General features: G+C 36.5%; 1 protein-coding gene across 2 annotated transcripts in view; it reads left to right on the top strand.

The window, feature by feature from the left end:
* LOC117421284 (tyrosine-protein kinase Tec-like) overlaps positions 1-18,881 on the top strand; it is a 36,753-nt gene extending 17,872 nt beyond the window's left edge. For both annotated transcript variants that reach the window (XM_034035488.2, XM_034035487.2), the window contains exons 8-18: positions 2,916-2,981; positions 3,308-3,362; positions 4,281-4,360; positions 4,911-5,044; positions 6,599-6,673; positions 8,112-8,283; positions 10,384-10,600; positions 11,472-11,536; positions 11,752-11,870; positions 14,779-14,936; positions 15,625-18,881. In XM_034035488.2, the coding sequence (XP_033891379.1) occupies positions 2,916-2,981; positions 3,308-3,362; positions 4,281-4,360; positions 4,911-5,044; positions 6,599-6,673; positions 8,112-8,283; positions 10,384-10,600; positions 11,472-11,536; positions 11,752-11,870; positions 14,779-14,936; positions 15,625-15,699 (1,216 nt within the window). In that variant the 3' untranslated portion in view covers positions 15,700-18,881. The remainder of the gene's footprint in view (positions 1-2,915; positions 2,982-3,307; positions 3,363-4,280; positions 4,361-4,910; positions 5,045-6,598; positions 6,674-8,111; positions 8,284-10,383; positions 10,601-11,471; positions 11,537-11,751; positions 11,871-14,778; positions 14,937-15,624) is intronic.
* Positions 18,882-23,255: the final 4,374 nt, after the last annotated feature.

Below are 23,255 nucleotides of genomic sequence, written 5' to 3'. Positions count from 1 at the left end.
CTCCGGCTGGCAGATCTCATAGTCCACCACCCCAACCTGGCCACTCCTTGCCACTTAGCCAGAAGTTTCGACTCTTAACTAGGTAGTAATAGAAGTACTTTATCCCCTGGCTGAAATGTGCGTGACCAGGCTCCTCGGTTGTACTGTTTCCTGTCTGTGCTGAGCCTGCTGCAAATTGTCATGCGCCCATTTTCCTACAGACTCAAGACGTTTGCGCAGGTCCAACACATATGGTATTGGTCGAATTATCTTGCTGTTCCTCTCACATCTCTTTGACCAGATCAAGCACACCCCGGGGTTTCCGCCCATACAACAACAACTCGAATGGCGAAAATCCCGTAGAAGCCTGGGGTACCTCTCTGATCGCAAAGAGAAGGGGAGGAATCAGCTGGTCCCAGTAATGCACATCACAACTAATAAATTTGCGCAACATATTCTTAAGGGTCTTATTAAAGCGCTCCACAAAACCATCAGTTTGAGGATAAAACACCGAGGTCCTAATGGTCTTAATTCCCAAAAGTTGACATGTTCTGTGGACTAGTCGGGACATAAAGTTGGTGCCTTGGTCGGTCAGTATTTCCTTGGGGATCCCCACCCCGGGAGAAGACCTTCACGAGCTTGTTGGCAACAGACTTAGCAGATCAGAGGGGAATGGCCTCTGGATAACGCGTAGCATAATCCAAAATGACCAATAGGTATATGTATCCCACCACACTCCTTTCTAGCGGTCCCACTATATCTACTCCAATACGCTCAAACGGAGCTTCCACTGGGGGCAACGGCACCAATGGAGCTCGTGGGATGGCTCTAGGATGTTAGGATGGAGACATAATTAAAAAAAAATGATATGAACATAATTTCAATATTTTATTTAACATCATGTGATCAAAGAAACTACAAAATGATATCACAAAACGTAATACAGTACAGTACACGGTGGGCTATAAATGTCAGTTATCAAGGCATATTCTTGTGGGTTTTTTGTGTGTTTAGGCATTTTTTTTATATTTCACACAATTTGCAATTCTGTTTTAAATTCCACAAGCGTGTAAATACTCGCTGTCGTACTGTAATATAGCTTTAAATCTTGCGAGCAAGAACATCTCGTTTTGAATCTCACAAGCAGCGCTCCAGATAAGGTTTGGATTCTGGGAGTAACTTAGCCTCTAATTTTAACACTGAGAGAGTAAAACTAATTTTTAGGGGTTAAAATGCAACATTACCTTGAAGTTATGAGTAATCCTGGTAAATACTGTACAGTCTTTAATGGTAATGGGGTAGGCATTAATTGCTATGTTACTTTGAACTACTGTACAACCACGCGTGTGTTCTACGCATTTTGTTCGATGTATAATACTGACTCTGCAAATTATTTACGTTTACGTATATTTTATTTATTACATTAATCAGTAAACATGTTTAAACTTCAGTATAAGTAAAATAAGGAAATGCATTAATAGATTGTTTAATATTATAGGCACCTTTTTTTAGGGGTTGCCTCTGACGATGGTTCCAGTTGGAGTTGGACTGGGCTGCAAAGACAACAGGATTAGTCAGAGATTGGATAATGTTTGTTGGTTTGGTTTTTCTTGTGTACAGTTGCCTAGTAACTGAAGACATTGTATTCTGGGAGATGTAGTTGTTAGTGGAAGTTTTAATGGAGGCAGGCAAGCTGTGCAGCAAAATTCCTATGGGTATTTTTACACATTAAATTTAAATGTAGTATTTAGGATTTTTTAATGCATAAAAACAGCAGGTAGGCAGCTTATCTGGATCGCTGCTCACAAGTGTGTTACAATTTACCAATAGAAATGTAGGAATTTGGTGCCACTCAGTAGTTGGGGTGGGTTTAAAGTATTCAGAATGAATCAATGTGAGATACAAGTCAGGAAGGAGGGACATTGCCCAACTGCAATGGGAACATTTTTTTGATTTTTTTCCACAGGGAAAGGGGTCAAGTCAATGTGAATTGAGTAACCATTTCCAGTGTTTTTCCTGTGTTTGTTAGCTGTACACCAATTTCATTTTTTTGTATCGGGTGTTTTGTTGGTTTTTATCGGTTAAAACCAAAAGTCAGCCCTAATAATACAACTTTCAATTAAACAATGCTAAATTTTACAATGTAGAATATATTTAAACGGTAACCTTTATTACTCGAGTAGAAAACCGAAAAAAAAAAAAAAACATCAAAATTTCCACTATGTCTGACTATTAATTACACCACTATAGTCATTTTAAAATGTTATGCCACAAGTCCTCTGAATGGGATCATATCCAAGATGAAAAACAAAGGAACTTTTCATATATGTCTTTAAAGAAAAGATAACCACTCTGAAAACTGAATGAAACACCATTTTGTTTAATTAAAAAAACAAAAAAACTCTGCCAATCTATTTGAAAACAACAGAACTAAATACAGGGGACTCAGGTACTGTGAAAGAAATAATGCATTTGTCAAGGTTACTTGCTGCAGCCCCCACACTAATACTTATTATCTGCCAGCTAGAAACCGCTGTGTCAGTCATTAACACGGTCATTAACGTGTAAATGGTTATGACAACAGAAGTTATTCAATGCTAACACTGTCTCAAACCATCCGTTTCCTTTATTACTGTTGTGTTTTTTTGCGATGTTGCATTTAGAGGGGTACAAATTTAATTCTAGCAGACAACATAGCAGGAAGTGCTTCACCATCAAGAGGGCTTCCTCTTTGAAATACTGTTATTTACAGATATTGAACAAGTCTTTGTTCCGCAACTCAGAATAGTTCACTTAAAAGAGCTGATAAATAGTGTGGCTATAAAAAAATAGTCACAATGTGTAATCATTCCTTTCAGAAATCGTTCGTTCCCTGTTGTTAAATATACAAGTATAAAGTATGTAATTTTTTTTTTTTTTTACATTTTTGTATTTAGACAAGAGGGATACATTCCTAGCAATTACGTGACAGAGAAAAAATCAAATAACCTTGATCAGTATCCGTAAGTATGACTCTCAGCTCTTTTTTATTGATCTTGATCTAAAGAACATAAATAAACAAATTCAAATATATACCATAGAGGGTTAATGCTAAAGAAATTCTTAAACGTGCACATCTTTGTGGTTCAACAGCAGTAGACCACTGCATAATTATAGCTTGAACAGTGGTAGATGTTTGTATTTGAGGTCATCGTTCTTTAAGGCCAGCTAGAAGGCTTGCCACAGTTTTGTACCAAACTGAGCAAATGACCTAAATAGAATTATTTAAAAGAAGTGAACAAAGCATGTACTTTTAACCTGTTCTTTTTATTATTTCAATTATTTTTAGATGGTATTGCAAAATTATAAACCGAAATAAAGCAGAACAGCAGCTCAAAACTGAGGTAGGTGTTTTTTTGCTGTGTATTCATGCTTTTAATGATTGTGGATTGGGCAAATATTTAAGCATTTAAGCAAATATTTAATGTCAGATGCATGCAGCTCAAGATGTCTTTTCCTGAGGAATTACCATACCTTGAGGTTCAGGACTACATCCCCTAGAATGCCACGGGGTTGAAATTGGCCAGAAGTGGAATCACCTGGCTCTAAGTTAACGAGGGACACCTGCTAGGATTAAGTAGGCAGGTGTATAAAAGCAGGTGAATGTCTCTTTGTGGGAGGTCTATGTAAAGGCTAAGGCCGGAGGAAACCTGTGGGGAAAGGCTGATAGAAAAAAAAATAAATTTAAATAAAGTATTGTGATACTTGATGTATACAAGTGTTTTGTTACTGTTAAACTGCACAGCTGTCCGGTTATAGTTCAGAACGGATACAGAAGTTTAGTTTAGCACTCCTGGAAGGAGTTAGGCTTTTGTTTGTTTTATTTTGTGTTGTGTAAATCAATATACAGGCACCGTCCTGTTTATACCTTGTCTGTATTGAGTACTGTTCCTTTTTTCACAAGAAGACAGTGGAAAAGGACCTGAAGCGTGGTAAAGAATACTCCCCTTTGCCACAATGTTTTAACAGGAAAATATTTCCCTTAATGAGCAACTCCCTGCAACACTCTGTGCCTAGTGGATGTAAGAAATGCCACATTATTTATTTTATATGTATTTCTTAAATAGATTTGCAGGGGGGCAGGATCATGGTTACACTCTGGTGTACCAGATTTAGACATGATTCTGAAAGCTCTATTGAGGCCACAGAGTTCCCCAGGGCGCCAGGATGTGATCAATATGTGAATCTAAACAACAAGAAGAATACTTTGCACACACAACAGCACATGCACCGGTCATCTAATCATCACATTTGTATTCCAGGACAAAGAAGGAGGTTTCATGGTGAGGGATTCAAGCCAGCCTGGAACATATACAGTGTCTCTTTATACTAAGTCTGGAAGGTGAGTAGCAATGATGCACAATACACTGTAAAGTTTTTAGTTTGTTTATGCGCTTGGTTTACCAGGATTTTTCAGATCAAAACATGTTTTTACCATTGCTGTTGTAAAGTATGATTCTGTGGGAACTCAAAATGTTTTTGTGTCATGTCAGCTGTAAATGTAACTCTTATTACTGTTTATGACTGACAAAGCCTTACCAGTAGTTTGTGTGAATTTGCATACATTCCTGCGCATTCTGTTTTCTTTTGAATTATGGTCCACAAGTCTTTATGCTCATACAGTACATGACAGTTTATAATGGGTCTTTGTATTTTATCCCAACTACAATGGGCTGTATAAACATGATTCTGGTTAGTTTTCAGAATTCAGCACACAACAGATTTGAGAGCAGCCATGTTTAAGTTGTGACAAAAACCTTGGCATAAGTACAGAAACACTGGTGAAGTGCATTGCGCATCATTCTATTAATTCTATAAATCATATTTAGGATTATATTATTCTAAAGTTGTAGCAAGTCTTTAAGATTAATTTTATTGATTTTTTTTTCCAGTGAGGGCACATCTCAAGTGCGACATTACCATATAAAAGAAACCCAGACATTCCCCAAGCAGTTTTACTTGGCAGAAAAACATCACTTCAACTCTATCCCAGATCTCATCGCCTACCATCAGCACAATGCAGCAGGTATTTCATGTACTGTATCTTGGTAAATGGCTACTAACTAGGACACTCTTTTGAACCACAGCATTTTAAAACAACAACAGCAATGACGGGGCATGAGTTCCATATAGCATGTTTGCATTATAAAAACTAATTAACCTTCTCCATAAAGGTTTTAGTCATTGGTAAATAGCATAGATATAATAGCATAGAATATATATATATATATATATATATATTACACACTGCTGTGCAAAAGTCTTAGACATGTTGCATTTTTTCACTTTGATGCATTATGAGCATCAACAATTTACTCAAAGCCTCCACTAGTGTTTTCTACTATTATAACAACCTTGACTTGCATAAAGAAGAAAAAACATTCAGTGAAATAGCTCGCATCACTTGATTTTCAAGGTGTGGTATCTGAAGCATAATCAGCAAGTACATAGAAACAGGAAAAATGTATGAAAATTTTAATACATTTTAACATTTATTTTTCTAAACAAGAAATTTCAAAACCTTTTATTGGGTTATTGAGGTCAAACAAAATAATGTCCAAAGAAATCATTTCCATGTAGCTCCACCAGAATGCAAAGTTCACATTCTCTTGAGACTCAATGTCCACAAACTCACGAATGTAGTGCTGGGTAGTGCCTGTAGCAAGCAAGGAAAGCAATGCCTTGATGTTTTCAGAAGTATTTGAGAGATGTTGCACAATCTCCTGGACCTGCTGGCCAATTTAAGAGAGGAGACATGGGAGCAGGGTACACCACAGTGCCTGATATGTCACTTTATGGATCTTCATACCTTTAGCATATGCTTTTCCTTCCATTACCTGAAACACTTGTTATACATGTATTGTAATGTAGTGTAATACATTTTAAAATGTTAAAATGTATTACAATATTCCTAAAATTTTTTCCCATTTCCTTCCCTTATATATTTTTTTTTTACCAATTTGTAAAATTTTGGACATTCCCACACTTACAAAACATATTCCATTGAATTTCTAGACCTCGATAACCCCATATAAAAGTTTTGAAATTCTGTACTTCAGGCCAAAAATCTGGCTTGGCAACAGAGATTTTCATAATCAGCAGGGTCAAATTACCCTAAAAACACCTGTTGCCAGCTTGTTACATGATTTGCCTCTTGCATCACATTTTTTGAGAATGCTGCCTAGACTAATATTGCACAGTAGTACTGCTTTGTCTCGCTGTACAAAACTTTTTTTTTTTTTGGTTTTGTGATAGCTGTGACAACTAAAAGACTAAATATATAGAATAGAATAAGTTAAGACAATATCACTGAACTAGTTTATTTAATTTTTTAAAACAGAGAATAAATGGAAATGGAGAGAAAGCAGGAAGGTGGTATTGAAATTATTAAAAAAAAGATGCAGACTGTTTGGACTGCGGTTGTGTACGCACACAATTTCTCAACTGCTATCCTGTTTTATTCTGGGGGGAAGGAAACTCTCAAAAATTGCTGAATGGATTATTCCTTTTTCCTGTTCCCTTAATGTATTTTGTTCCTATGTTCTTAAACACTCATATTTGCACTACCTCTTTTTTGCAGGTCTTGTATCAAGGCTACGATACCCAGTTGGCAAACAAGGAAGGTCTGCACCAACAACAGCAGGTTTCAGCTATGGTAATGAACTGGGTGTTTTAATTCCAGCCATTGGCTCGTACAGTATAACCTATGGATTGTATTATATCAAGTCTTATCAGTAAACAAATAGTCTTGGAATAGCAGCTTTTAATACATCATTTTTAATATTGCATCTGAAATAAATAATTTATTATTATTATTATTATTATTATTATTTATTTCTTAGCAGACGCCCTTATCCAGGGCGACTTACAATCATAAGCAAATACATTTCAAGTGTTACAATACAAGTAATACAATAAGAGCAAGAAATACAATAACTTTTGTTCAAGCAAAGTACAAGTGTGACAAACCACAATTCAATAATACAGCAGATAATAGTGATAGTTACATCAGGATATGATTAAATAGTGATAGTTACATCAGGATGTGATTAAATACAAAGTACTACAGGTTAAACACTTGGCAGATTACAGTATTCTGAAGTACAGGATATATTTGCATATAACTAATTATTTCTTATATACGCAATTTTATGAAGTGCCATATTATAATTTGATTATGATTACTGTGTTTTTGGCTAACTTTGAATAGCATGAACATTTGCAACCTGTTTAGCGGGACGCTTGTCCCCGGGGGGGGAGGGGTCGTACGCATCATACACCCGACCATATATGGACTGTTGGCATGTATGCATGAACTGTAGCCAGCCATTCAAAAATAACCTCCTATATAACTGTACTGTATTAAACGGACGTCCATATGCCTCACTGCAAGCACTTTGAACTTAATGTGAAATGGGTGGTGTAGGTAAACCAGAAAAAAGTGGTTTCCTTAGCCTCAGGAGGGCCAGATACAAATGTCACTGAAAGCTGTCCTATTATTTGTTTAACATGAGAACAAAGGAATGGTGCCATGCAGGGTTTTTTGGAGAAATGCATTCTGTGCTAATGAAAGTGATTTACATACAGAAAAGGACTTTCAGAACAAGGAACTGTTGCTACTGTACACACTACTATGGCTATTATGTGTATATGTACAGTAGCAGGAAACTTAATTTAAAGCAGTCCTAAAAATGCTCAAAAGAGGTTGTCCCAATTTAAGATTGAAAGTCACATGACTGGGGTTAACTAGATCACACTAGTCACACTATTCCACATCTCACAATTCCACACACAGTACAAGCAATACTGACCCTTGTTCTGTGAATCTATTCTTGTTGTTAAGAACTGAGGTGAATAAAACAGGCTTTTGTTTCCAGCTGTGAAGTGTTGTCCTATAGTTACTGTTATGAATTGCCAGTTTTAGTTATTGTATTATCGATTTTAAAGTACTTTAAAAAGGCATATGAATTTACAAAGGTTTACTAAATCAATTTATGGTATAAACATTTACAATATACTCTAATATGCTGGAAACAAATGATCAGGCCTGACAAATAAAGTACAGCTAATATGATGAATACAAATGTTTCCAGATAAATGGGAGATAAACCCCTCTGACCTGACCTTCATGAAGGAGCTGGGCTGTGGACAGTATGGTGTTGTACGCTTAGGGAAATGGAGGGCACAGCACAAGGTGGCAATCAAAGCCATTCGTGAAGGAGCCATGTATGAAGAGGACTTCATTGAGGAGGCCAAAGTAATGATGTGAGTAGCAGAGACCATTGTGATTTTGTATATCAAATTAGAACACGTGTGACAGTGATGGCTGGTGGATGATGTCAGACCAGGGAAATTAATCCACAAACAAGCAGTGTTGGGGTATGAAAGCGTGCTGCAGCGCCATTTTTATTAAAAAATAAATAAAATATTTTTAACAAAAAAAAAACCACTGCACACAAATCAAAAGGCAGCAGTGTGGAGTAGTACTTTACCTAGATAGCTCCAGTAAAAACCCAACTGTATAAATGGGTAATTGTATGTAAAAAGAATGTGATATCTTGTAACAATTGTAAGTCGCCCTGGATAAGGGTGTCTGCTAAGAAATAAATAATAATAATAACATAAAACAAAACAGTGTTGAAGTCAGGCTGGGCAGTTGCCTTCACTGATCCTAGTTTTACTTTCGTTTTCAGACTCACTTTTTTTCTGTTAGGTAGTTTGGCTGCTTGGCACATACATAAATACCTTCTGACAGATATTTTAAATTTAACTGTGTATTGGTTGTTTTGAATATACATAACTATTGTGTTGGGTGTCTGTGATCCCAGTGAGATCACTATGTTTCCTTGGGAGAAGAGAAATAAATTGAGCATTTGTTTTAAAATTGCTCTTAGGCACATACTGAATGCATAGTGTTCCGTGTTTCTGGTTTATTCAGAATTTTACCGAAAAATTACAGGATCTTTTTTAAACTGGATGTCGTTTTTTACTGATTTATACCCAATTTTTGTCTATTATTCAATATTATCCTGGTACTATTTTCTAGGAAATGCAGAATAATTTGATTAAAATGCTGTTTTATTTTGACTCCGACATTGTAATAAACAGCCCTACACTATATCCTAGGATACAGCAGTCATTTAAGTTCAAACATGGTTCTCTGTCATGTCACAAACACATTATCATCTGATTATGTTGGCCAATGAAAGTCTGATTATTGTGGCAATTGCTGGGCATAGTAACTGCTAGCTTGATCAAAAAATAAATTTAAATACTTACACTAAAATATAATATTTTTAGTGGATGGGGAATGGGGAGAAAACATAAATCAGTTTATGAATATCCAATACAAAATGAATGCTTCGAAGTATATAAAAGTAAAAAATAGCAGAAGTGGGTCAGATGAGGGAGAGGATGCATAGCGCTGCAAATACTGCTGCACTGAGGTAAATATTCGCGCTGACAATAAAAGAACATACTGAAAAATAAGCGACACATTGAACTAAAATAATAAAGTGAACTGAGAGACAAGCAATCCATTTATGTGGCTTTTACACACACTTTAATAAAGATAAAGCGCAGAATGACTGTGTTATTGAGTTTGTCAGAGCGCTGTGCTTTGCTGGACAGCCACTGTTTATTGCAGAGGTATGTATTGGTGAATCCGTACCACAGTGCTGTCTGTCCATTTAAAAACACTGCCTAAGCCGATAATCTTCCTCGTTAATATTTGACAGAAAATGGTGATGCCTTAGTTGGTAAACTTATATCCAGTGTGATTTTTTGACCCATCTCCCAAATGCTTGCACAACCCAGTTCTGCCAATTTTCTTTTCTTTTTATGATTTGAAGGCAAATAAACCTTTAAATGCATTAAACTAAACAAAGTAAATCAAAAGAAATGGTAAACATGATCCACCAAATCTAGGAATGTTAATTGATGGTAAATCCTGTGGAATTACTACTATTTAATAAACCAAGAACTCTGATTAATTAATGACATATTTCCCTGATTTATGGCACTATTAAAAAAATCCCCACCGTCAGAGGCTGTTGATTATTTATTTACTCCAACTGCTATTGGTTGTCATTAGGGTTCAGAATGTTCCTATAAAATATGTGACCCACCTGTCTGTACATAAATGTCTGTGAAGCTTTATAAGTTTGTAAAAGTTTGTAAAACAACTTTCTGTTCAAGTCCTACGTTTGGCAAGCAATATAAAAACTTACCATAGGTAATGAAATTCCATATATTATACTTGTTGTAAGTATAAATTGTTGTAAACTTCATTTCACAATGTAGGTCTCAAATGTGAAGTTTTAAAGGTTGCCACAAACACAAAATTACTTTTTTGTGTTTTAACAGGAAATTGTCACATCCAAAACTAGTTCAGCTGTACGGTGTCTGCACCCAACAGAAACCAATATATATTGTGACAGAGTTCATGGAGCATGGCTGCCTGCTGAACTACATCAGACAGAGACGAGGAAATTTCAGCCAAGGGATGCTGATAAGCATCTGTCAAGATGTGAGTGAAGGCATGAAGTGCCTTGAGCAAAATGGATTTATTCACAGAGACTTGGTAATTATTCATTCTTTCTTATTTCAATTTCAAATCTAACCATAATTAAGAAAGTTCTTGGAAAGCAAGTGCTCTAGACCTTAATGAGTGAGTTTTGGCGTTTTATTTTTATGTCTGTAATGTAGTAATGTATGTAAGGCATGCAGAAGCTGGACCGATATCTCTGTATATGCTACACTCCTTTGTACATTGCCTTGAGAGGCTTGTCATGAATGTGCTGCGTTCAGTTCTATTGTAAACAATATAAACCAGAATAGTCATTAAATCTTGTAAGTGTCACTGTTGTTAACTGTTAGGTATCTCAGTATCTCAGTGATGTTATAAACTTAGATGGGTGTCAGATAGCTGAACAGTGCAGAATATCAAGAAACATGTAAATACATATAGAGAATAATATGTATTAAAATATACATGTCCTATTCCTATATATAGCAAGCAACATATAAACACATTAAAAGTGTATAAATGAAAGTATTACATAAATCGTACGGTACTTGTGAGCATAGTTCTCAAATATGCGGTTTGAAAGAAGCACATGTTGCAACATACATGTATACTTGGTTTATAACATGATATATGGTGGTACCATACTAGGTTAAGATTCTATGTTACACACCCAGAGTCATCTCATCCCTTATCTTAGCTGCAAAGCATGTCAGCCATTAATGAAAGCAGCTGGCTGGTTAAGGACAGGAAATAATTTTTCCAGGTGTTTTTCCTTTTAATTTTTTCATAAAGCTGCTTTATTGGAACAAATTTCTTGTATAAGATCATCTTCTGATTGAGGTTACTTTGTGGTATAATACCAACAGACAGCAACAGTGCATGTTAAAATTATAATACAATAATAGGCAATTATTTTTTTTTACAGGCAGCCAGGAACTGTTTAGTGAATGATTCCCTGGTGGTCAAAGTATCTGATTTTGGAATGACAAGGTAAGTGTCTCACAGTATTTTTGTAACTGTTACTATACCAGTATTGTAACAACTTGCCAGTATTAACCAGATCTGTATTCCATCAGTTGGACAAAGTGGTTCGTACTAGGGATGATATGGAGGGCAGTGGAGGATCCATGCATTTTCATTAGAACAGTAATACAGTAACCCCCCCCAGATAGTAATAATAATTTCTTGTTTTTTTGCTTCTTTAGGTATGTTCTTGATGACCAGTACACTAGTTCTTCTGGTGCAAAATTTCCTGTAAAGTGGTCCCCACCTGAAGTCTTCAATTTCTGCAAATACAGCAGCAAGTCCGATGTTTGGTCATTTGGTAAGTATGGCTCTGTGTACAAACTATTGTTAACTAGCTGAAGGCAATGTAATGACTGCTGTAGAGGATATTATTTCTGTTATTAACAAGAGAAACAAAATTGCCTTTGAAGACATTGTAAGGATTTTGAAACTCTTGCCTATGTATTGCCCTGGCTTTGTGGGGTGAGGCTGACTTTTCATAACTCAGAGTGTGGCTGGGACCTCTGAAAAAAAAAAACTTTCTGCTTAATAAGCTGTTTTGTGCCTATATACAAACCATAATCAAACCAATTAAAACTGGTTCTTAAACCATTTACTTTTGTTAAAAGTGACATGCTGGGGGGCTCCTGAGTGGCGCATCCAGTAAAGGCGCTCCGTGTGGAGTGCAGGATGTGCCCTATAGTCTGGACGTCGCGAGTTTGAGTCCAGGCTATTCTTTTGCTGACCGAGGATGGGAGCTTCCAGGGGGCGGCGCTCAATTGGCTGGGCACCGCCCGGGGGGAGGGAGGGCTAGGTTGGCCAGGGTATCCTCGGCTCACCGCGCACCAGCGACCCTTGTAGTCTGGCCGGCCGCCTGCGGGCTTCCCTGTGAGTCTGCAGTGTGAAAAAAAGCGGTTGGCTGACGGCACACACTTCGGAGGACAGTGTGTGTTCATCTTCGCCCTCCTGAGTCAGCACAGGGGTGGAGGCGGAGAGCTGAGCCTAAAAATAATTGGCCATTCCAAATAAAGGAGAAAATAATAAAAAATAATTGGCAACGACTAAATTTTTTTAAAAAAAAAGTGACATGCTATAACTTTAGGTAAAGTGTCACGAAATGCCTGATAACACACTATACAAATGTATCACTAGGTTTTTCCAGTTAAATTGCCATCTGTTCTTTACCATTATACAACCTGTTGCTTATGCTTCCCATTTAAATGGTGAGAAATCATTGAAACTGTCAGTAAACATTGTGTGATTTTCCTGTGTTTAATGTAAGCTCTGAATCAAAGCAGGGTTAATAAAATTAAGCTGTACATAGCTGGTGTACTTCAGCAGTTTGCAACCACCAGCCTTATCGTTCGACCTTGTGATGCATGGGTACAGTGCCTGCTGCCTATGAGAATTGAGCAAAACCCATAGCTGAAAGGTAACTTCTTGTTATCTGGGTTTCTGCTGACATTGGCAAAGTGAAAAAGAAAAGCAAATGTTAACTTTGAATGTGCTTTGTCTCACACCATGCATCATTCTAGGGTAATAAGACCAAATTTGGTCAAGGAAATTACGTAAGACAGCTGTATATCTGTGCTGTATGAAGTAATTTCATTGCTCAGCTCAGGAACTAACATGTACACTGATGACGGCTCAGAAACTAACATCTCTGTGCCATGAAAGCTCAGCTTGGCTCAGAAAATAACATCTACCCTGATGCCAGCTCAGAACACCATCAACTGAGCCCTGTGTGTGACATCACATGTATCATATTTGATTTGCTTTGTTCCTGTTTGCATTTTTTATTCCTCTTTTTGATTGACTTTACATGAAGAAGAAAATGTGCTTATTATTTTAAAGAATAAATCGAACCTCTTACAACGTCTTTAAAATTGTGTTTTTAGGTTATATTGTCGCTTTAGGCTGAAATTGAAGTCACAGTTTAGTCTATATTGACTGAAATATCCAATTCTCAGTTACTGATGATGAAGTCCTTTTGAGTTTAAGCATCCACATATCCTTTTCTGTTTTGTTTATTTATTACACAGGTAAATACAGCATTTGTTTAGGTGTAGTCCATATTAAAAGGTGTAAATGAAACCACAAGCAGCGATAATATCCAAGGTGGATATTATTCGGCAGACTACTCGCTGAGCATATGAAAGTCTCTCGTAGTGGCTCCACATCATGAAAGCAGGTGTAGATAAAGGCAGGAGACCGCTTTATCAGGGGAACAGCTTGTTAAAAACAATTGAACACCACTGAATGAATGATTACATCATTATATTTAATGAGCTTCTGCACAATAGTATTCCTATGATTTAATTTCTAAGAGGACACAATAAACAACAATCACAAGATGCACTGGGCATCATACAATCAATGAATAAGGCATGAATGGCACCCTATTTAGTGTTACACTCATTTTAATATCCATCCACAATAGGGGTATAAGGAGTAATTACACGCGACATAATTAAGAATATATGGAAGTTGTATTTCATTTTTATATATTTTTTAAATACAATAGGCCTAGGCTATAATTTCAGTAAGAATTAAACCTCTTTGGCAAACATTTAGGCTTCAAATCATTTTATTTAATATTTGGAATAGTTCAGTTCCATAAATGTTGGCAATACATTTTGAGATTCTTCACGTTTGTTTCAGGAGTTGGTACAATACCACAACTTTAGTCTAAAGACAATGCTGGACTAAGCTAGTACAGTGTTTTACTATCCTCTAGGGGACAACTGTAGTAATTTTTGGTTTGTTGTAATTGAGAAAATTTTTAGCAGGCAGCTGGGGACCATGTAGAGGTGCTTAGTTTGTTGCTATTGGTATTGAGTTGTGTACTAGTTTAGTACCGTCCTCCGTACTAACCATGGGATCATCCCCAGTTGGTATGCTCATTTTAATTCGCTGCAATTGACCCAGTATGATTTGTATATTATTTCTTAGTTTTGCTCAATTTACAGTTATTGGAACATAATACCAATAGTACACTGCATACGAGAGAAAAATATATGACTATATTGAAAAAAGAAAAATTGAATAATACAGATGTGCATCATTCCTTATTTTGATTATTATTTTGAACAAAACAATTTCTGAAATGTATGGTGGCATATTTCAAAAGTCAGGTAAACAACAACACTTTTGAAAGGCTTTTTTTATCAATGTACATACTGAGTTATATTACTTAATTGTTAACCGTTCCTTCTTTTTATTTTTAGGTGTTTTAATGTGGGAAGTGTTTACAGAAGGTAAAATGCCTTTTGAAAACAACCCAAACCACGAGGTAGTAACAATGGTTAGCCAAGGTCATCGGCTATATCGACCAAAGCAGGCCCCTCCCAAAGTATATGAGATCATGAAAAAATGCTGGCATGAGGTAGGTGTTTAGGTGTAATTTCCATCTAACTGCAAATAATAATAATAATAATAATAATAATAATAATAATAATAATAATAATAATAATTTATTATTATTATTATTATTATTATTATTATTATTATTATTATTATTATTATTATTATTATTATTACTAAATTTAGCAATACACCTTTAAGTCAGTATAAACTAATGTTCACCTTATTATTTTTACATTTGTTGTATGCCCCTGTAAATTGATAAGACTGCATGTGCCACCTGCAGTTACAAGGCACATATTAACTGACTTCTCTTAAATTATTTTAACTTCTGGAGGAGGAATAAAAAATGTTTATTCAAATTCAAGAAATTGCTGCAACAATTTTGAATTTTTTTTAATTTATGAATTTTTAAAAAATGTTTAATTTATGAATTTAAACGGAATGTGAGAAGCTAGAGAATGTCAACAAAAAATAGCACCTTCCTTTACATATAAGGCTGTAATTAATGGAAGCAAGGTCTGGTTTTGCATCTCATCCCACAGAAGGCACTTCTAACACACCAGGTTATGGATGGATTATATAGTTGGATACAAACCAAATAATTTGTAATAAGTCAGGCTTATTACTTTTATTGAGCTACAAACACACATAAAGAACTTGGAAAAATCACTATCAGCTAAAAAAGTAGTCTTATTTTTTTGTTTTAGAAAGCAGACGAAAGACCCTCTTTTTACGAGATATTGCTTATGATCAATGAAGTGGCAGAAGGGGATTCTTCATAACCTTTGAACTGACAAGGGTGGAAACGTCATGATTTTGGACAATCTGGATTTCTAGCCTGCGTTTTCTTCTTCAAATTTTGCACTGCAAATATCTTCAAGAATCTCGGAAAGTCTGAAAAGACAAGTGCATGTAATTAACAATTTGTGGTAGTAGTCTGTACCTACAGTACTTGATTCCAAACTTTGTAAAACAAAACAAAAACTTGTATTAAGAGAAAATAATTATTGCAAATTTGTACAACAATCACATGTTCTGGCTGGCTGGATGAGTTTGCAACTAATTGAAGAATGTAAGATGGATGTAGGACTAGAACTGCTTTCGTGGTTGGGTTTACTAAATGAATGTTTCAGCTTCTGCTCCTTTATCACGGATCACATGAAGTTATTTTACAAAAGAATGTCAATGACCACAACACAGTGAATTGACTTCCTGCTGAAATGCAAGCACTGTCAGGTGGGTGAGTGGAAAAACCTTTTACACATCCTGTCTGGGGGTCGGTTGCCAAAAAAAATACAGGTTTGGAAAATGTAGAAACGTCATTCTTTTAACGACTCTTAAAGATTATGCAAGACTTATAAACATAATTCACATACTGGTAATTGTGAAAAATGTCTATTAGATTAAATGGTATATGTGTTTAAATTGGGCATCGTTCAGTTTGAAAATAAAGTCTGGTTTAGCTTTTTCTTTTGTTGTTATGAAGCGGGATTGTATTTCGTGTCTCTGAAGTGTCCCTGATCTAACCATTTTGCATTGTAACATTTCTGTTTCTACATTTAACACATCATATTATTATTATTATTATTTTATTTTTTACAGTGCATGATATCTAATAGGGATGTACAATGTTTGTATTTATTTATTGTATGCATGTATGGGATTTTCAAGAGACTTGTTTTAACACTAGATACAAAGGTACATTAAAAAAAAATAATAATAATATTTTATCACTGCTACTGTGTGCTATTTATGCTCTGTGCAATGTCATGTCACCCTGACCAGAGTCATTTTAAGAAAGCAGGCAACTCTGTTTAAAGATGTTACTTTCATTCTGTGTGAAGATATCACATTATTTTTACATACAATTACCCATTTATACAGTTGGGTTTTTACTGGAGCAATCTAGGTAAAGTACCTTGCTCAAGGGTACAAAACACTGGAGAATACAGAACATACTGGTATTACAGCACAACATATTGTCACAAGTGACCCTAAAACCTGTCTTCCCTTGTACAAGGTGCAAGCACCTTTTTTGAGTGAAAGGTGTATGCGGCAGAGATGGGTGGCTCTTTGATAAAAACAGCTTAATTTATTTAAAGTCTTCCCACTGATGATGGGAATGAGAATGTAGAGATGAGAGCCAGCTAACAAGATTTCAATTGTTGCAGGTATCAGGCTTTTAAAGACTGTCACCCACACCGGTGCTGGTTTTGACAGACTCACTGGGAGCAGAAACTGACCCAAGACTGTCACAGCTACTGGAAGAAGGCTGATCTTTAGGATACAAATTGAACATTTGTGAAACTGCAAAAAATATTGTAATGGGTGTAATGTATTTTAAATAATATAAACCCAGCCAAAATATTGCAGCAAATTATGAACAGGTTACAAGGATTTGAATTAGAAAACTGAACAAGTGTTAATGTTTGGAAAAAAAGCTTGTCTGTTTGCCTTTGTTTTTCGAGTGTATAAACTCTTGGAAGCTGGTCAGACTTAAATAGGGTTTTCCCCTATCTTTAAATTAATAAAGACTATCGCGCGCAGAAGCCTATAAGCATGGCAGAAGCAGGCATCTGGGGGGAACTAAACACAGAGGCTAGGTATTGCAAACTTACAAAAAGAAAAAGTAACCGTTTCTAGACAGAACAATGTTTAAACTAAAAAAGCAATGTTATATCTGTTTGGTTTTATTGCAACTAAGCACAGAGGTTTTAAAAAGTATTTTGATCTAATAAGGAACAGAATGAAATAAACTCTGAAGAGAAATAATATGTTTGAAGTAAACAGAAACATCATATTTGAACAAACAAGTCTTTTTGCCTGTTTGGGGCTTTAGTGTAATAAACATAGTAATAACAACAGAAGTCTTAATCATGCTGCTATATTTCTCAATATTAAATAAGCCTACAGTTTAATGGATTCACAGTCAAGTTTAATATTTAGAAAAGAAGTAAGCTTGATCTGAAAGTAGTCTTTAATCTAAACCCAGGTATTCTAGAATAATTCAAACAGAATATAAGTGTAAATGTTTTATTACAACAGAGGAAGTGATATACTTCAATATAAGACAATAAAGTGTAAACTGTATTTAATAACTTTAGTACACAGTGGACCTACTGAAGGAAAATAACACATTCTGTGACCTCTTTACCTGCTTGTAGCAGAGCGCTGCTCGGGATGGAACATGCTTTTTGACAGCTGAAGTGAGACTTGCTGGCAATTAGCAATTTTTAATCCAAGGCCTTTCTATAATGAGCAAAATTAACTACCGAAATACCTTTTGGTACCAGAATAAGGGAGTATATGGGGTAATGTCTCTTCATTATATTATAGAAATTAATGAATTTAGCATTTTCATTTCCAATCCCAAAGCGCTTAACATAGTTGATGAAAGACAAGATAACAAACGACAGGGCAAGATAACATAAAGTAATAAAAAACAATAAAAAAACATTCAACAAAGTAAGAGACAGCATTAACACAGAGCAAATAATTAGATTTAATTAGGTCTTCTGACATATTAAATGGAGAAAAAACTATAAAAGCTGAGGTAAAACCGTAGTCAAGTGTCACTCAACTTGTGTACTACAAGTTGTGTGGTTCATGCTCTGAAGAAGTCTAAAAAAGCTGTTTGCTGTTTGGTCGTATTCAGAAGTCTGCCTTTGAAGACAGCTCTTGTTTATACGTTATATTCTACAACTACACTTCCATATAGTGGAAGGTAAGAACAATTTTGAATTTCTATTTCATTTATATTGATGCATTGCTATAAGGTATAGGAATTACATTTTAGCTTTGGAGAGTGATATATTGGATGTTTTAGGATTTAGCGGTGGGCGCTTTAGTCGTTTGCATGGCTAGCCTAAGGGCTGAGTATGTGATAACCATACCTGTATTACTGTGTTGAAGTATTAATGCTCCCATTAAACTTCTGTTGCTCATCCAGTATGACACTGAAAAACTCTTGGTTGATCCATGTTCTTGGTGCTGCCCTCTCAAACCGACATGACACAGCACATCCCACTCGCCCATGTAAACACAGTTTCATAACAGTGTACCTCATACACTTCAATTTTTGCAGGTGACAGTATCATTGTGTCATACATCTGTCGCATGGGTGTCCTGTTCTTAAAGTGCTCCCATTCTCCCTATCCATGTTACTATGAATGCTAATGCCAGCCCATCACCCCTTCCTCCCTTGCAAAAGACTATTATGCCATTGAACATCTGCAATTCCATACAACAGAAAGTTATGCTAAGACATTGATTCATATTACTGCACTTTTGGTAGTCCTTCTGTCAAGCACCTGTGTCTCACGATTTACCATACATATACACTTCTCCTCCCCCCACCCAAAAAACTGATGCACATCAACATGTGGATGCCACACTAGACATTGATCATGGCAGTGGAATTCATAGAATTACAGTGTGATGTTGGTGCCACTATTATGCATCTGTCTCCTACTAGACCTGCATAAGCAGTGCCCAGATATACACCACCCCCAAAACACGGCATGGCAGTAGACCACATACACCTAGTGGACCATGATGATGGATGTCTCTTGTGTTACCTTAAAAGAGCTTGTATGTTGTTTGTCCTAACTGATGATGGCTGTCTGTGGTTGCTTGTGTTGCCTTGCCCCTTCCACTGCTTGTAAGTGGGTGGGAGGGAATGCAGAGTTAGGGTTAAAACCCCTAACATAGCATTTCCCTACTTTTGTCATTTTAATATCAACCCTAACTGATGCATTACAAAGTTTTTTGCAAAGAATTTCCTTCCTTTTTAAGAATATATGTATATCGAGAAAGCCTGTATATTCTGTTATAGAGCACAAAAATAAAATATTTGTAAACTTGATTAAACACGTCACAGGTTTATATATAATACACATAATTAATTTTTCTTCACCTATTCACACAAAGTATTTAGTCATCTTAGCCCCACCCCCAACCCATGCCGACACTACGATTTACTGGGGCCCTGGTGCAATACTGTGAAGAGACACCCCTCCCCCTTGATTGTCTGTGCATGCATTCGCTGCTGAGTGAGAGGCAGAAGATCGAGCCGGAGGTTGAAGTTGACACGCCCCACAGGCACGCAAGTTTATTTACATACACACACAGTGAGAACAGCTTACATGACACTACCAACAATGGAAGCTCACAGAGGACGTACGGCCAGCGTATAAAATTAAAAATAAACACAGTACAAAAAACCTATCAAAATAAAGGTGCCGTAAAATCAGCATGCGCTACTCCGTAAGACAGGGGGGTCCCGCTTTATACACCTTGCTCACTATACATTAGCGGGATTGACAATCCCTGAACTAATCTTCTCTGTTTAATCATAAACAAACCCCTACTATGACTACTAGCAGGGCCGTCTGCAGTTTCGCTTTCTTTATCTTCTGATCCCGGGTCACTCTCACGGTGATTACACTGCCAGGTCTCCATGTCTGGGTAGCGTGGACGGTATTCAGCCTGTTGTCTTTGGCCTTACAGCAGCCACGAAGTGAATAAACAGGACCACTTTATACCCGACGCCATGCTGGAACTCACCTACCTGCTGATTATCCACAGCTGGCAATCACACAGCAGGCAGGCTCTGCCAGGAGTGTCAGGTATTAATCATGTATACACACATTTACGTAATACTATTTACGAGATATACATAAAACCCACTCTTCATGTGCAGGGCTCCTGCCCTGCTACAAACATAAACAGCTTTTAGTCTTTTGGCTGACAGTGATTTGGGGATGCTGTTTTTGCATTGTGGAGATTTTGTTTAGACAAAAATTTCCAAGCAGTAGTTACATCATATGTAATAAGCTATAACATTAATATTATGGGTCAAATATAAACACATCTCGCTATACAGTAAAGACCATCGTAAATCGAGGCTATGTTTATTGTACAATTGTAATGTCTCTGTTAGAATACAGTGAATTAGCAGTACAGCTATGACTGAAAATTTTGCATCTCCTTATACAAATAAATCATTTTGCTTCACGGAGTCGAATGAAGCCTGTGCTGGAATAATGCTATGTTAACATACTGAATTACATATCGCTTTGTAGTTTTCCATACTTAACAAAAAACTGTGACATTTTGAAATCCAACATGCCTTAAATACTACCGGTCAACTATTATGGCTTCTAACTTTTGCAACATTGTTCTGTAGTTTCTTTGATTGCATGATGTTAAACATCTAAATTATGTTCATCTAGGCTTTTTTGTTTTAATTGTCTCGATCCAAAGTTGTGGCCATAGCTGTACCATCTCTCTCAGCAAAATAAAATTATTATTATTATTTATTTCTTAGCTGACGCCCTTATCTAGGGCGACTTACAATTGTTACAAGATATCACATTATTTTTACATATAATTACCCATTTATACAGTTGGGTTTTTTTTTTTTTTTACTGGAGCAATCTAGGTAAAGTACCTTGCTCAAGGGTACAGCAGCAGTGTCCCCACCAGGATTTGAACCCACGACCCTCCGGTCAAGAGTCCAGAGCCCTAACCACTACTCCACACTGCTGCTGTAATAAATGAATAAATAAAATATGTAAAAACCTAATAGTTGATAGTTTCCAAGTGAGTACGTTTAATTTTACTATAACCATTAAAATATTTAATATATAAAATGTAATGCACTATTAGAATTTTGAATGTTCTCACTCATGAACAAAAACAAAATTATGTTAGTATAAAAGTATAATTAACATAAAAAAATATGTTTTCACCAGACTGATCTTTGGCATGCTAGGCAAACGTGCTAACCTCTACACTACAGACTCCAACATCTAAATACCAGAGCTGTACTGAGCATGCTCAGAACCAACATTTCAAATCACTATAACTCAGGAACAGATTAATATTTTTTCACCAAACCAGAAAAAGCAAGTCCCCTTACCCTAAAATTGCCAAACCCAAATTCCAAACCGTTCTGGAGCCGGAGACTGTCAAAAAACCCCAGCAAAAAACACTGATTTTTAATTTTTTTCACTATCTGGATATCGGAATCTGCATATCTGAGCAGAACGGAATGGCCCGCATCAAGAGATCTAACCAAAGGGACCACACATCCAAATTTCCATGCAAATCCATTGAACGGGGTCAAAGTTATTAAAGTACAGAAACTAGGGTTTAACATTAAACTGCCTACGCAACCCTAACTACAGTGGTGCTACCGTGTCACTATAATATATAATCTTGAAGGCATTCAGGCACAGCAAACCTTTTTCCAAAAAGAGGTGCCGACCATAAGGCATTTTATATATTAATGTCTCTGCAGAGTTAAAAAACAATTAACAGAAATGATTAAAGCACACTGAAACTGTAAAGTGTATTGTTTTGTGAAATGTAAGTTAAAGCACACTGAAACTGTAAAGTGTGTTATTATATTCTGAAACATTATTTTGAAATGAATTATTGTAATCATTAATATTACTGCGATCACTGAAGTTGTAAAGAGTAATGTAGTAATTTGCTCTATATGCATGAAATACTGCATTGAACTACAGTCACCATAGCAATGTTAATACTGTAAATACTGAACATTCAGAATACTATTTTCCCATTGAATTATGCCATAAGTATGTACACTTCAAGGTTGATTACAGAAATTCTAAGCACTAAACCCAGACAACACTTCACAACTGTGCACGAATAAATTGTATTTCACCACGAGCACTTTAGCACTCACTCTGGACTTGTGATCGTGTGTGTGTCTTTGTGTGTGTTCTGCTTTGTTTATTCTTTCAAACTGCGTATATTCTTTCGGGACTAACCTGTTGTTTTGGATCAGTTCAATACACATTGCTGTGTACTGACTGGGATTATTCTTTGCCTTCGCCAGACTGGGATTATAAATAAACGTGTTGTTTGGATTGTGAACTTTGTTGTCTGTTTTCTGTTTCGTAATCACATCACCACTACACCTGCACACTGCAAGCCACTTTGCCACATGTGCCCATCAAGTTTAGGACAGTGTGACAGGGAGAGCCCTGTTGCTGGTTCTTGCACGGATGTGTGCAGCTGGGATGCGGAACAGGAGATACATTGCTAGGCTCGTCCGGCGTGAAACGGATTGTGAGGTCCAGATTGGCTGGGGGGCGTGCCCAGGGAGGATGAGCATAGCTCAAGGCGATTATACCACCATGCTACACAAAGCTTGTTTTGTTTACATCAAAGAAGACAGTGTCCGCTCCGCAGGATAATTACTACAGAACCCTTCAGCTGCAAGACGAAGCTCTTGAAGGCATTGCCCACCCGAGTCCGTTTGAAAAGGCTATGAGGATGCCAGGACTCCGGGATCCCAGAAGTAGGT

This window comes from Acipenser ruthenus, chromosome 1 (assembly GCF_902713425.1).
Source record: "Acipenser ruthenus chromosome 1, fAciRut3.2 maternal haplotype, whole genome shotgun sequence".
In the NCBI taxonomy this organism is placed as follows: domain Eukaryota; kingdom Metazoa; phylum Chordata; class Actinopteri; order Acipenseriformes; family Acipenseridae; genus Acipenser; species Acipenser ruthenus.
This window is presented reverse-complemented; position numbering and strand designations above follow the sequence as displayed.